The 16,199-nt window shown below is 33.2% G+C and overlaps 1 protein-coding gene across 1 annotated transcript in view; it reads right to left on the bottom strand.

Moving 5' to 3' along the window:
- Nucleotides 1–16,199, bottom strand: part of HERC2 (E3 ubiquitin-protein ligase HERC2) — a 162,166-nt gene that overhangs the window by 126,628 nt on the left and 19,339 nt on the right. The window contains exons 11-21 of the mRNA XM_081974333.1: nucleotides 15,020–15,299; nucleotides 13,584–13,664; nucleotides 13,339–13,513; nucleotides 13,110–13,284; nucleotides 12,914–13,056; nucleotides 12,667–12,852; nucleotides 12,341–12,548; nucleotides 6,574–6,698; nucleotides 3,230–3,403; nucleotides 163–350; nucleotides 21–112 (exon numbers count right to left, since the gene is read on the bottom strand). Coding sequence (XP_081830459.1) covers nucleotides 21–112; nucleotides 163–350; nucleotides 3,230–3,403; nucleotides 6,574–6,698; nucleotides 12,341–12,548; nucleotides 12,667–12,852; nucleotides 12,914–13,056; nucleotides 13,110–13,284; nucleotides 13,339–13,513; nucleotides 13,584–13,664; nucleotides 15,020–15,299 — 1,827 coding nt within the window. The remainder of the gene's footprint in view (nucleotides 1–20; nucleotides 113–162; nucleotides 351–3,229; nucleotides 3,404–6,573; nucleotides 6,699–12,340; nucleotides 12,549–12,666; nucleotides 12,853–12,913; nucleotides 13,057–13,109; nucleotides 13,285–13,338; nucleotides 13,514–13,583; nucleotides 13,665–15,019; nucleotides 15,300–16,199) is intronic.

Here is a 16,199-nt window from a genome sequence, read left to right on the forward strand (position 1 = left end):
TTATCACAAGTTTAACATACCTCCCACCATCTAAATTGTGATTTTCCAAATCCGCTTTTCTGATCAGAGGTAAATCATCATGCAACTTATGAGACACATTCTGCACTTTTGTCTGCAAGACGATTTCCGTAAAAACAAAATTGCAACTTGACTCAACAGTACCTGTGATACTCCCGGCCAACCGATATCATCCAAATCAATATTTTCTATCTCCGGAGAAACTCTGCATAATTTGTCCAAATACTTAAGAGTGTCTTTGAAATAAGCTAGCCAATCCATCGACGCTAAGAACATGGTTAGTTCTTGTTCCAGAAGGATAAGACTCACTACTAGTTCAGGAAGTAAAGTACCTAAAATACAAATACCGTATTTGTACTTTGATAGATTATATTTTCTGTTTTATTTTATAAATTACATAATTTTTTTTGTATATCTAACTGTGGTGAGTTCTTGGAGTGTGGTCCATTGAAAGAAAAACAAGGTTCAAAAGATTAGATGCTTGAAATTAAACGTTTGGAATCTGGTTGGCTTCTTAATTAGTAAGATTGTTAGAAAATGTCAGTGCCACCAGATTGATTCCAATATTAAATTGTACATGGTGTCTCAAATTCGATGATTTTATGGGGTAACTCCCAGTAGCAAAGCTACAGTAATGCGGTTTTCGCGAACCTGTGCTCAATTTTTGTAAAAAGAACGATGGGGTAGTCGTACCTTCCACAGCTGCCTCCGTTTTCAAGCTACAGCCAACCAATAAATCAACCAACCAGTGTTGCCATATCGTTAGAAAGAACATTTTATTAGCTGTCCATTGATGTATAAAAGTTTACACAGAGTGTACCAAATTGGCGAGTTATGTATGCAAAGTAGTTATTGGAAAGCCCATTGGCCATCCATCGACATATAAAAATCCATACAATGTGTGTCAAATAAGATAGTTATCCACGATTGAATGAAAGAGTGTATGAAAAGTTTTAAAAAATGTAAATTTGGCAAAACGTGTCACGAGTTCTAGAAAATACGTGGAAAAATTGACCGGCAAAAAAAATCACGTAACCTTGGAAAAACTGGTTGGAATAAAGCAATTAAATCATGTCAAAATGGCGGAAATGTCACGTGATCTTGAAAAAAACTGGTCATAACCATTGTCAAAACCGGTTTGAACATAAAATTTTGGTAGTTCATCCAAGTGTAACTCGGTTATTTAGAAAAATAAGAAAAAAACGTAAAAGGAAAAAGTTGTAGGAATTTCACTCTTTACCAGATTGCATTAGGTCACTTTTGCCATAAAGGGTCTTCTCAGGGAGATATTTTAGAAAAATTGTGTTAACGCACAAAAAGTGCTTTAAAAGACTCTAACCAAGTTTAACTAAGCGTTACACAATTATTACAATATCAAAAAAGTGTACGACAAGAAAGTTGCATTGCATTTCGTCCTCAAGAAGATTGCATTAGGGCACTTTGGCCCTAAAGGGCCATGTCAGGGAGACATTTTCTAAAAATGTGTGTTAACGCTCATATGTGTTTGTATTATAAGTTTGGCAACCGCTGCAACGTATGTAATCGTATCCCAAGCTTTGCCGCCGAAGAAGACGACCGTGGGGGAATTCGGCATGGCGAATTCGTTGCGAAAGGTGTAAAAAAGTGTTTATGGAACACGGTGTTGTTTTTGGGTTTTATTAAACCGTTTGAAATTCAATGCATGGTGTTTTAATTAGCACGTTGGAAACGTTAATGTGTAGAAATGTCAGTCTTCGCCCTAGAAGCTTTGACAATGTGTCAAAACACAAAAAAGTGTTTTAAAAGACCTTAAACAAGTTCAACCAAACGTAACTCGGTTATTCGGAAAAATATTAAAAAAGCGAAACAGGGAAATTTCTACGTTATATTTCAACGTAGAAAAATGTGTATACTCGGTAACATGAAGAGCTAGAGAGGCCAGTTCCGGCTCATTTTGTAGTACTTTTTATCCGTACAGGGTAATTCAAATTCGACCCTCACCATTGGGATTTTGGAAACTGTAAGAGATAGGAGAAAGTTTAAATTAGGGCAAAGTTGTGCAATTTAAAGCTCAACCAAAAAAAATCATTTCTAATTCAAGTGCTCTAGCAGGGTGAAAGCGGGGAAAAGGTAACAGGATTGTCTGATCTGTGTTGTTATGCATAGTGGATTTACAATTGTCCAGTTGTTTGGGTTAGTTTTCCACTTGGTCTGTAGTTGTAGGAGTCTGTCAGTTATTTTGGTCATGCTCGTACGTTCGTAGAGAAGTTGGTAAGATGAGTTGTGTAGTGGGTTTGCAGGCTGTCGTATTTCGGTTACCTACTAGTCCGAGCAATCTGTTCTGTAGTTTGCGTGTCTTTATTTTGTCAGTAGCGTTTACTCTGAGTATGTGCCCGTAGTCCAGAATGTCTACAGATGGATCTGTATATTTTAGTTGCTGTTTTCGTGCGAATACCATTGTTTTTGTATGTTAATGACCTAAAGTGTTTTGTCACTTTTAATAATTTCAGTCCGTGCATTTTTAAGGTGTTTAGTAAATTTTAGCTTTTAGTCCAGTGTTACCCCTAAATAGAAAAATGTGTAATTTTTAGCTTTGCCCAAATCTACATAAATACAGGGTGTTACAAATTCGATGCATACAGTTGATAGAGCTTTAGTTAAATGGAGGCAAAGTTGCGCATTTTATTGCTAAATAACTTGGTAAAAAAAATTCAAAAAATGTTCATTACATCCGAATGTATCCGACAAAAACCGAAAAAGTCGAATTTACATTTTATTTTTTTACCAATTTATTATTGATTATTTTGGAAAATCAATGACACCTTCTGAAGGCAGTTTTTAGTTTTTTTGGGGGTACAACAGCAAAGTGTTTACAAGATGAAAAATAATCCGGAGCAAATTCAAAGTAAAAATATTTGGTCCTCATCAAGTGCCGTCATTTGTCACTAGTCTAATTATTTGGTCCTCGTAGAGGAGTAAACGTAGTAATCGCAGATTGTTATGAAAGGTGTATATTTTACCATATAAAAGGTCTTTTTAGTGTTACCAGTGTTACCACAGGCGCGTGTAACAGCATATTTTATATCATTTTACTACAAAGCATCGCTTTTGAGTAAAGAAGACAAAATTTACTTCAAAAATTGAATATTAAATATGTGTACGATTTATGAAGTAAAATCCAAATAAAAAATTATAATTATAAAAATATTTTCATTACACGTCGTGTACTTACCGATTATGTCGTTCTTTAAGACTTGCATGGCAGAAATGAAATTCTTAGGATGTATGATGCAAATATCATTGGCCAGAATTAATGTTGCGTTGACGTGAGTGCTGAAGCATTCAATGTACTTTTCCAAAAGCGTTTCAGCTGCTTCCCGAGAGTCACCATTTTCCAAAATTTTTCCTGAAAATAGTAATTGAAATAATAGCCACTAAGTACAAAAAAATTCAAACATTTTGGAGTTATAAAGTGAGCGACTTATGTATTAAAAAACCAAAAAAAATTTATAGGGACCAGGTGTCTCATTATAAACGGCTCCCCTTTTAACTGCTTTGTTTATGATTTTAGAAAACGCAATTTGAACACAACTTACATGAATTATACAGGATGTACCAAAAAAGTGTGACAGACCAAACTTATGTTTTTTTTAAAAAGGAACACCCTGAATATTATTCAACTGTTGAATAGGGCACGTCGAGACGATTTCAACGATATATGATTTGTTAAATTTATCTGTAATACTTTTCCCAAAAAACTGAAATAAAAAACGAGTCTTAACAGACGAATCAACATATTCCATAGTGAAAATACCTAAGTAAATGATATAGATGATGTTTATAGGTATAGTAGGCTGTTAATCTGATCGACAAAAACCGGATTGAATTAAGGATTATTCAATCGAGTATTTATTATGTTTTACTTACATTTGATAGTTTTGGATTATTGGATGCATTCGAAAAAACCCTAAGGATCGAAAAAAGATCACTATTCAAGCAGAACGAGATAACAACATATTCGTAATCTATCAGCAGTGTCACAAATGTTACAGAAATATAGGTATGTATTTTACCTATAAAAAATCCACCTTGTCAGCAAATCAACAAATCCCCAAATCTGTTTCGCATTAACGCAAACAAAACCCAAAAAGTTTGGTAATTTGAATTTGAGATTAATGATGGGTTTATGCTCACTTAACATTTAAGATTTATCACTTAAAATTTAAGATTTATGCAGTTAAATGTGAGGTTAACCTACTGAATCCAATACCCTTTCATGGTCATTTAATATTTAAAATTTATCATTTAAGGAATTGCCTTGAAGTTAACTAACTTTTAACTTAAGATTTAAAATTTAAAAGACCCAAAATGCTTTTGGAAAATTTGATCTAGTTAGATATTATTTGATGTTTTTCATTTAGAAATCCGTGTAGTTGATAGCACTAACACATTTTGAACAGTTAACTTTCAACAGTATTTTCTGTTTCGTTATTCCCAATATAATTGCAAGTAACCCAAGTGCACCAGTGTATTTTACTTTACCATTTGTGAAAATCATGGGATATTAGGTAAATTTTTATTAGCTGCTCTGTATGTTTAAGCATAAACGGACTGGATACTGAAAAACGTTAAATCTTAAATGTTAAGTGAGCATAAACCCACCATAATAGTACACTTCAAATAAAAAATGCCAACCGTCCGTTAAATTAATGTGTCAATGTCAAGTCAATCATCTGTTTACATCAGACATCCATGGCATGGACGTCACCGTTTCCATCAGATAGAGCATTTCAATCCTGTTATTTTTTAGGATTGACTAGTCAATCCGAACCGTTAATAATAAAAAATAAAATAACCCCGTCGTTTATATCGAGGATTTTATGACGGTTTACATGATCGGATTGAATAAGCGGATTCAATTTGCTCGATATAAACGTAGTCAATGAATTCAATGTTATTCATTTATACAGTGTTACTTACCCCCGTCTTTACTGAAAAAAGAATTTTTTTTATAAACAAAATAGTTAATAATAGTTATTAATAGCCTTGTTAATATCTAAACACTTGATTTGCTTTTTCTCATTTTTTGACAAAAGTATTACAGATAAGTCCAACAAACCGTATATCGTTGAAATCGTCTCGACGTGCTCTATTCAACAGTTGAATAATATACAGGGTGTTCCATTTAAAAAAACATAAATTTGGTCTGTCACACTTTTTTGGGACATACTTTATAGTTCAAGTTGCGTTCAAATCTTTAGAACAAATTCTACAACTATTGTATAAACATTTTTTTTTCTAAAATCATAAACAATAAAGTGAAAGGGGGGACGTTTATAATGAGAGTGTTTTGACAGGAAAACCCTATTTCCCGGATGGATAGGAAAAAACGTATAGAGGTCGATTTTTGAGAACAGATTAATAGCAAAAACCATATTTCGATATCTTGTCAGTTCGCGGCGTTAGAGGGCGTTTTTCAAATTTTGCCCATTTTGACAACCCTACACAACTTTTTTGTTTATTAAAATATCAAAGTGAAACAAAAACATTCTTAAAGCACTTTTTTTTATGTGATTTCAGTGGTGTGCTTGGTTTTTTGCTAATGTCTTCCGTTTTCTCAAAAATTTACCTCTCTTTATTATTTTAAATGGAAATGACAGTTGGCTTTAACTTCAATAAAATGTCCAATTTATGCCGTTTACTACAATGCAAGTATGTCTATAGTTAATCTTAAAAATAACTGAGATATTATACTTTTTTGTTTTTATTCAAGTTGGCTTTGACTCAGGTTTTGACATCAGCTGTCAAATGTGACGTTTATTTATAAAAAGTAATTTGTTATTGGGTCTATATCTGTTACTTATTGTAAGTTAGCTTCATATTTCGGTTATTTGTAGGAATAACTATATACATACTTACATCGTAGTAAATGTTTAAAAATAGACATTTTTTAAAGTTATATTCGATTATGAGTTCCATTCCAGGTTTTGGCCATTAATCTTTTTTCAAAAATTGAACTCTAGACATGTATACTAGTTTTTCCTTATCTAGCCGGGAAATGGGGTTTTCCTGTCAAAACACACTACCCTGTACACGCAGTGAACAAAAAAGTTATGATAGCAAGGCCGACCTTTTTTAAAGAGAAACATTTCTTCTTTATAATGTCATTGAATGGCCTATAGAATTCTAATATTTTTTAATTTAACATACATTATTTATATCTTTAAAGATTTTCTAGCAAATGGCCTATAAGGGTGCATAAAAATACTGGTATGCACAATTCTTAGTATAAAGATATAATACTTAAATACTTAAAAATGCGAAGAACTAGGTAAATCACATTCAACGGACTCTGACGTTACCTACTCCTTGGATATTTGACGCCGGCAACATTGTAATTGTATTAAAAAAGGTTAACAAGAAGCTTTTCTATACGATTTTCAGACGTCATTTTCTGAAAAACGATCTGAGAAAAATTACGTCACGGAATATGGTACAGTACAAAACTATTCGTATTAGAATCACTATAATACTTCTTTTACAGGTTTTTTACTTTGTGGGTAAACTAGTACTTACCTATAAGCAATCGCTGAAACCGCTGAAGCAATTTCAAACTGGGCGAAGCCATGCACTTCTGATTAATGTTCTTACCACCCGACGCGTATTCCTTGAGGGATGTTTGAGTTGTAATGCAACTATTTCTACAAATCAACGAAAAATGTTAGTTAACTTTGATGAAAAACGACTTATTGCAGACAAAGTTATTTTTTTACTATTTTAATATTATTACGTTTTTCGTAAATAAAATTTATATTTCTATTCAAACTTAAATTTTACATAGTGGTTATTATTATTCTCTATTTTTCACTAAATATGTGTTACGGTTGGTGCTGGGTATGTAGACGACGGTTGTTTCAAGCTGAGTGAAAACACAAATGACATACTGTTCTCGCGAAGTGAGTTTACCTGTGCGTCATCCCCCTGTGATATACAGTGTGACCCATTTAGAATGGAAACACCCCTATAAAATTTTAGGTTATTAACCGATTTCAATGATTTTTTTTTTGAAATAATTAGGAATGAAATGTCTATTACGGGAGAAAATTTTAAATATTTATTTCAGTTTTCAGGTCATATTACGATACTTTTTCTTGATAGAAAATGGAGAATTTTTATTAGCGATTTTTTTATTGAAAAAATTACTACGCCACTGGATCTATAGTGCTTTCAAATAGCTGTGACAAACATTTTTTTTTGATTTTATTTTTATTTATTTTTTTGATTTTTTTGTTTTTTTTTTATAAATTAATCAATTAATAATTAATAATAAACAAGTAAATAGTAACACCATTTCTAAGGCAACAGTTGATGCAGGGTGTTCTTTTGTGACCGTTAGCTTAGAGGATTTTTGAATTTTAATTTGTCATAACTTGTTTTTTTTGTTATTAATGAATGGATTTTCATGAAATTTTCACACCTATTTGAAAGCACTATAGATCCAGTGGCGTAGTAATTTTTTCAATAAAAAAATCGCTAATAAAAATTCTCCATTTTCTATCAAGAAAAAGTATCGTAATATGACCTGAAAACTGAAATAAATATTTAAAATTTTCTCCCGTAATAGACATTTCATTCCTAATTATTTAAAAAAAAAATCATTGAAATCGGTTAATAACCTAAAATTTTATAGGGGTGTTTTATTATATTTATATATATTTTATTTTATTATACCCATTCTAAATGGGTCACACTGTAGAAGTAGACATGCATTATTGACTTCATCCTTGTCTATTGTTAACTTTCAAAAAAGAAATCATTAAAATGGATGTTCGAAATACATTATATGATATGTACAACGATAGTATGTTAATAATAGTAAAATAGGTATATCTACTTTTGTAAGAAACATCTATAAACATTTAATTTTTTCCAGAGACTAAGATTTTTGGGTTGCATTATAGATTTTTCATAAAAATTTCTTGAAACATATTAATAATAAAGTCATAGAAAAAATAAAATAAGCGTCTAAAATGTTTTCCAACGGGTTTAAAATAAAATAAGTGGATTGCAACCTGAAAATGAGATATGAGATACTACAGCATCACTCAGAATGTCTTATTGAATTTTTAATTTGTAGTATATGTATTTATTTTAGAAAAACATGTAACCATCAAGAACCTAAATCAAGAGCTTAAGGTTAAAAAAATACTACATATTGGTGATACATTTCTGCGAATTTTGGTAAATGAATTAGGTTTCAAATTTAGAGGGAATTCTATGAACCAAACGGAGACTTCTCATAAATAAAAAATATTATTTCGCTCAAGATATTTTTGATTCGCTTTGGTATAAGGTAGTTTTAGTTCAAATTTGCAGCCAAAAATCTCTACTTTCTGACTGATAATACAAGCAAAATTTTAAACGTGACGAAGCTTTAGACACGCCCGTTTCTATAATATGAACACAACAGCGTGCGTATTCTTGAAACGAAGAAGGGGAATTATCAAGAGAAAGACCTGTAGAATGTGACCAGAACCCGCCATGTGTCAGCTTCTTCTGCCACATTCTATCAACAATTCTCACAAAGTATGAACACAACACAAAGTATAGTAGGTAAGACGAAATGAACTAAGACTATACGAAGTAACACAAAATAACTAAGTCCATTTCGTAACACTGTCTCCCTCCTAAAATTGATCTTCCCGATCAACACTTGGACCAGCTTCGGGTGGTCAGAAACGTTTAATCTAATATATGCACTTTTTTTTTGAAAAAGTTTCTTTATCTATGATACTACATTCGTTCCATTTGACTCTATGATCATTATCAAAGGCGTGTTGGCATATATTAGGTTTGTGAAAGTCTCCAGTTCTTAAATAATTTTGGTGTTCTTTAATTCGTTTTTTTAAAGGTCTGATGGTATCTATATAAAATTGATTGTATTCGCAAGGAATTATATCACGCTTCTTGTAGATTCATTTTCATTGTAAGGTTTTGTTTTAGTTAAGTGTGATCTTAATGTGTTTTGAATTCTAAATATTGTTCTGATGTTATATTTTTTAGCTCTTCGTTTGATTTTGTCAGATATGCCCGGAATGTGAGGTATAAAAAGGTTTGTAAAAGGTAAAATTTGATTTTGATTTCCAGATGATTTTAGATGTTTTAAATCTCTAAATCATTTATTAATAAATGTTTCAAGAAAGTCATTCTCTTTTAGAACATCTTTAATAAACAACGATTGGCAATATACTGACAATAAAAAAAATCTGTCATTATAAATATTATTAAAATGTGTGATAATAGTTATTTACATTACTAGTGGGGTATGAGCATTTTTATAGTCACGAGTGGAAGTGTTGCCACGACGAGGTCGTAGACCGAGTTGTGGTGATCACACGAGTACGTTAATTTGCCATACCCCACGGGTGATGTACAACATTTTATCTACGACCATCAGAAGCAGCGTAAAGTAAGAAAAAAATTCATATTTTGTGCAATGTGAACTATTTAGGAACGTCTCGTATATGCTTGCTACGGGTAGTTATTTGTTACCCTTAAATCTTGTCATCTACGCTGTACTGTTTTGGTGTTGTTGCTATGGTGGCCATTTGTTTCCACATATCACTTAAGCGACAATTTAACAGTGTCAGTCACAAATTTTTAAAAGTGCATTTTGTTATGAACATGTCTGAAGAACTTCCGTCAGATATTGAAGAAGCTGCCGCAAACGTGGTATCTGGCTTGTTGCATGCCAAGTCAAAGGAGAAATATGAAAAAATGTATCAACGTTTTGTCACCTGGTGCGAGACCAAGAACATAAAGAGTCCCTTTCAAGAAAAAGTGTTACTCATGTACTTTGAAACCTTGGCAGCAACCTATAGTTCATCCAGCCTTTTTTTTTGTGTAAATTCGATCCAAGAACTTTCTAATTCAGGAATTCATTTCACTTTTAATATTTAAAATAGGTCTGTTCATGGTTTTATCAAAGTTATGTTTAAATTCAATAAACAATTACAGCAGAAATTTTTATTTAAAGTTGTTTTATCGCACTAGTGCGATAAAATCGATTATTATCGCACTAGTGCGGTAAAATCGCTCATTACGTAACTCAAAATGAGCTATGTAATGAATGATTACCATGCTAGGAGTAGATAAAAATATTTTTGCAATATTTCTGTGCTACTAGGGAAGGTAAGCAACAACCCTCTGTATGTCACATGAAACATCTCATATCAGCCGCAAAATCAGCCACTGTCTGCCCTCACTGAATTGTTTACACATTTTCGGTTGCCGAAAGTATCAAAACTTGAAAAACACAAATTCAACACACATAAAATAATAACCTAATAGATAAATTTAGGTTGCAACGAAAAAAGTTCGATAAAACTATCAACAAACGCCAAACAACAAAAATTATAAATTTTACGAGTAAATGGCGTTGCAGGCAGCGTCAACGCCGAATTTCGGTTAGTTAAAGATCATACGTTAATGACGTCAAAATTCCGTCTTGCTCAGTTCACAATTAAAAGAAAAGGAACGACAATAAGTGAAGTACATATTGTTGCGAAAAGGACTCTTTCTTAGAGTAAGCAGTAGGTAGTTATTTCGTGTTACCTCGTATAGTATTGATTCATTTTTTGTTACCCCGTATTTTGATTGTTTATGTTCTCGAACGTCGTAGTTCAGCTGTTTGTAAGAGAGAGGGACTTATGTCATTGTTTGAGGTTTAAAAGAAAATGCCAATTTCATGAATATTCTCGAATTCCCTCGAATCCATGGAAGCCTATATAAACAACTGGGCTAGGACTGGTTGAGTTAGTTGTTGTGATTGTTAAGAGAGTTGTCAGTTCGAAGTTAGACAGAAATTGTCAGTGTTTTTTTGTAAACAAACGATAAATATACGGTGCGAGTTAAAAGTAACACGTGGTGTTTTGTGTGAAAAATCGTTACAATATCTTTCTACCTTGACTTAAAAGTGATGTGATATGAAACTTTCCTTTATACATATATTATTTATATATTTTGTCTACTTTCCGGAACAATCGTGTATCATCTGTAGACCAATTATTAACTACACTTAGGTAGTTAACAAGTCACTACACATTTGACCAACGCTGTATATCATACCGTTTCCGAGATCCCCATTCTTACACACAAATTTATGGCACCCTGTATAAAAATACAGGGTGCCATAAAATGCACATACAAAATCATATAAAGTGGAAAGATGTTTCAAAGTTTGTTTTGCAAAACATGACATATCTCGAAACGGTTAATCGAAGAGACTTCGTTTGAGGGGCATTTTAAAAAGCGTTTTTCAGACTGTCCAAAAAACAAACGTTCCATTTAGTTAATTAAGTTTCAGTTTCAGTTATTCGGAAGAGGATGTTTTTCCAAAATGTACGCTTTCATCCTATCTATCTTAAAAAAATCGAATGCAATGGTAGTGCTTTCTATTGCCTATTTTTTAAAGTCTGATTTTATCTATCGTGGTGTGAAAACTGCTGTAGGTACTCTAACTCATCTGTGACACGAGATTCAGGAAAAAATCGTTAAAAAGACCTTTCTCTAGTTGAAAACATTGCTTTATTGATTAAATAAGATTAATATATGTTTTAAATAAGGTGGTATGTACCCCGGCTTCTCTATAAGATGTTTACATTATGCAGGATTACGGCCATACACTAAAAAAACAAATATGCTTAAAAACGAAATAGAGTTGCATTTACTAATTACTTTACTGCCATTATAACCAGCCAATTTGAAACATATAGCAGTCTCATTTAGTCAGTAATATAATGTTTACACCTGAAAAAACACTTTTTTAACGATTTTCGCCCCACAATAGACAATCGGATTCTTTGTGAAATAAGTAATAGAAACCAATGCAATTGCATTTGATTTCTGGCGTAAAATTTGTAAAAACGCCCTCTACCGGTAGACCGAAAAGTAATTTGAAGATGTTTCGGGGCAGAACAAGGACAGAAAATGTTCTTTAAAATGCCGCAAAAACGAGATCGCTACGATTAGCCGTTTTCAAGATATTTCATTCCTTTCAAAGCAAACTTTGGACCACCCCACCACTTTATATGAAGAAATAGATAAAAAAGTTAAATAGCATAATAGTTCGTCGAGAATGAGCAATTATGATCACCGAATTTTAAAAGTTGGTATACTTTTTGAATGATATTGCATACTTGCGAACCTCATGTCACACTTTATACCTCATCCGCTGTTAGATAATAAATTAAACGCAAACTTTGAGAAAAATTAAATTAATAGTTTAGAACGAGATATTTGCAATATTCCAGACTTTTTAGACTTTGTATGTATTTTTACTTACCTAATCAGTTGCCGAACTAAATAGAGAAGAGGTATGCTGAGGGGTGAAGATCCGATGTCATAATTTTCATCTAAGTTGCCTACTTCAGTAATATCAATACTAAGGAACTCGTCCAAAGCACTTTCTAACCCTCCGTCGGCCATTAGTGACCAAACCAACAGATCGGTCATAAAACGGTGACCGGATTTACACATTTTCGATTCCATATCTGTAAATAACACTGTGAAGTAGTAGAGAAAAGGTTATTTTATAAAAATTATAAGGATTATCAGTAACGTTTGACGTTTTTAAAAATTGCTGGGGATGGTTGAAGATAATATTCTTACCTGAATTAAGCAATAGAGTGGACAAAGTTCTTGCTCGACCATTTGGAGTTGGCAATAAAACTGACCATCCGGCTTGAAGTACAGCCTGGGCCGCAGTTTGGACAGTTGCCAATATATTTGCGCTGCTAGCCAAATGCACTACTTTGGACTTGATTGAAGCAAGCAATTTGCTATTAGGAGACAAACCTTTATAAAAAAACAAAGTCAAGAACATTTTCAAAAGTATTATCATCAAATAACTATTTACCAGCACATTTCGGGTCGATACTGTTGCTTATTATACTGTAAAGTTGTAAGTGTAAAAGATTCAATGTTGAAACAGCAATACATTCTTTATCCTGGGTAGATGGAAATCCAACGGTGACTACGCTAAGGAGCTGATCTAAATATCTAAAAAAACTATGTTTTGGTATTTTGACTTTTTTATTAAATATCATACTGACTTGAAAGTATTTTCTGAAAGATCCATTACAAAAGCCATAGAAGTTAAAGGTGTAAAACTATTTAAGTCAGTCCAAGCAAAACTCTGAATTGGTCCACAAGCTATTCCTACGATTCGTTGACTTTTTATTGCTTTCACCTGCCTAGGTTGATGTATAAAAGGTTCACTGGTGTCGTCTAAAATTGAATACGTTGAAACTTAACACCCACAAAAAATATTGTGTGGGTTACCAATTTGCCTGTTTTCATTTTTGCCCCATCCCCACACTTCCCCTTCTTTTGTTAATGCTAGACAATGCGAGATTCCAACTGAGACAGAAATAACCTGTTTATCTTTCAAAGCCTCCACCAATTCAGGTGTTCTAATGTGATCTTCCGTCGGATGACCTAACTTCCAACCTTCGCCCTATTCAAGTTTATTATATGACATCAACTGTTTAGATACTAAACAGTTACAAGTTGTTTATTTAACTTACCTTTCCCCAACTATACACTTTTCCTTCTTTACATAGGGCAATACTAAAATGTGGACCACACCAAACGTTAGTAATTTCAACCTAGAAAAAAAAATTGTTTTTAACTTTGTGATTTTCCAATGATGCTTGTATAAAATCAGATAATTGACTTTCGTAGAAAATGTGAAATTGTAGATTATCTCAATATTGCTCGGAATTATTTAAAAAAATTAGTTTAGGTGTAAAAGTTTCTAATGAGCCTCGAACTTTCATTATTTATGACTTTTCTCAATCAACATATCAGCAATATGTTACAAATCGGCTTCAAAAATGTCTTTTGGGTGATATTTCACTAAATTATTTGGCTTCCAAACTGAATCTCAAGCGAGACGTACTCTCTGTTCAGTGACTACTGACTGTTGCGTCACATCCCTTATCTCGCTTTATCAGACAAAGATCGAATAAAAACGGGTGCATTATAAGACGATAGTATAGTTTATACGAAGTCAGTTGGGACAGGTCAAAATACGGGGTTCGATCAACACACCACATAAAGCATAGGAAAAAACGAGCAAATTTGTATGTGATTGTTCCTCATAGTAATTTACGAGGAGTCAACGTGGACTTGACGAGTAGGTGTCACAAATAATTTTAAGTGTAAGCACCGTAAGACCGTTTAATTGGTCACCCCACAGTTCTTATTGGTCGGCGGCTTAAAATCTGTTTTTAGTTTCTTTCTATGCTTTAAAGGCAGTGCAGTCCGGTGTTTATAGTTTGCATTGGAGTAAGCAATTAATAAGCGTTTATGTACAGAGTCCCTCAATATGTTTTATTTTCACGCCGCCCATGTTCAACAAAGACGCCGACTATTTTGGTTTTTTCAGTTGTTTCAACTGACTTCGTATATACTATACCAGCTATTGTCAATTTGACGATTTAGCAATGTCATCGTATTTTGATACGTTATTTCAACCGCATCAAACGAGACAAAACTTGTCCAAAACAGAGAAAATCATTGGATTCAGGCGAAGTTTTTACTACCATTGACGACATGTAAGTGCAAAGTGCAAATGCAGACAATGGGGTCATCAACCAATTTTTTTTTATTTTGTTAATCGATAGCGCTTCAAAAAATATTTAACACGTATTTTTTGTTTTCGGCTTTAGAAGCATTTAAACCTAAAAAACCTGACAATAAAAATTTTATTTGGTTGTTTCGCCCTATATACATTTAATCCCGTTTGACGTCATAAGGGGACTAGTTTTTGACGTAAAACGGTGTTCGCTGTTTCTTTTCAGCTTAACGATCCTCGAGCGAAATAGAGCATATGAACGTACGTCAGATATTAGCAGTGGTCAGTCGACAATGAAAGCACTGAAAACTGACACTACCGACAGTGGCGACAGTTCTCTTTTTCTCTCTCGGATTTCCTTCCTTCAAATAAAATGTTACTTACTTCTTGTAATTTCTCAACAAGTCTCGGTACTTTACTACCTTCCGCACCACCTCTACCGAGCTTGCCATAATCTCCATCGCCCCAACTAAAAACCCATCCTCTAGAGGTTACGCAAAGTGTATGGGCATCTCCGGAACCAAGCGCAACTCCTACCACATGCTGACCCGACAATGCCGTAATAGGAGTGGGAATAAGAACATCTTCGAAAGACCCATGGCCTAGACGGCCATAATTGCCACGGCCCCAAGTGTAAAGAACTCCATTCGAAGATATGGCAGCACTAAAAAATGAGTTAAAAATATATTATACGCAGAAATAGCTCTGTAATGTTTTTATCACGCACATAGAAGTATTTGACCGGAAAACTTTTTGGTAAAATGTAGTGGTCTTATTGATGTTTTTCTAATCAATCATCTCAAAGAAAAGTATAGAGGGAAATGTTTGGAACACAATTGTTGACTTAAACGTTGTAACTTTGTTTGGACTAATTAGAAAGTGAATTCAAATCAATATCAAAAGTTTCCGGCCGTAGCCCTTAAGCCGGATTGGAGGAGAACTTTTAAGTATCATTTTTCGGGTTTTTATTAATATATCCGAAACTATGTGTTCTGATTAAGCTAAAGCTGATTCAATTTGCTACAAGTTTTACTCCGTCAAGTTTTTCCATATCTTTTATAGTTTTGACATTCGCTTTGAACGTCGGCAATATTGAAAAAAAATGTTGTTTCACATGTTTGCTCCTTTGGATCGAATAACTCATAACTCAACTCAGTCTCATTTCTCGATTTTCTGCTTATATTTCGGAAACTATGCGTTCTAAACTATAATCCTCCTAATCCTGGTAAAGTCAGAAATGCACTATTTTCAAAATCTGGGGACTATGGCACTGAAATTTGCTGCGTAACCAGTAAATTGACCTTAAAATCCACTGTATTTTTTCCATAAACAAACCTTACTTTACGGAAACTGTGACCAGTACCATAAAAAATGTCAGTTAAAATGCAATGAAACACAATTTCAGTCCAGCTAAATTTCCTAATTTCGCACTTGAAGTCAGAATAGTTTCGGTCTAATAACAAAGGTATTAAAAAATTAATTGAATACCTGTTTTATCAAAAAACTGTAGGTATAATAAAGTTGCGCAGATAGGCATATTTTATAAAATTTACTTTTGGCCGGG

The sequence above is a fragment of the Ips typographus genome, linkage group LG2 (genome assembly GCF_016097725.1).
Source record: "Ips typographus isolate SLU linkage group LG2, UJ_Ityp_2.0, whole genome shotgun sequence".
NCBI classification, from domain to species: Eukaryota; Metazoa; Arthropoda; class Insecta; order Coleoptera; family Curculionidae; genus Ips; species Ips typographus.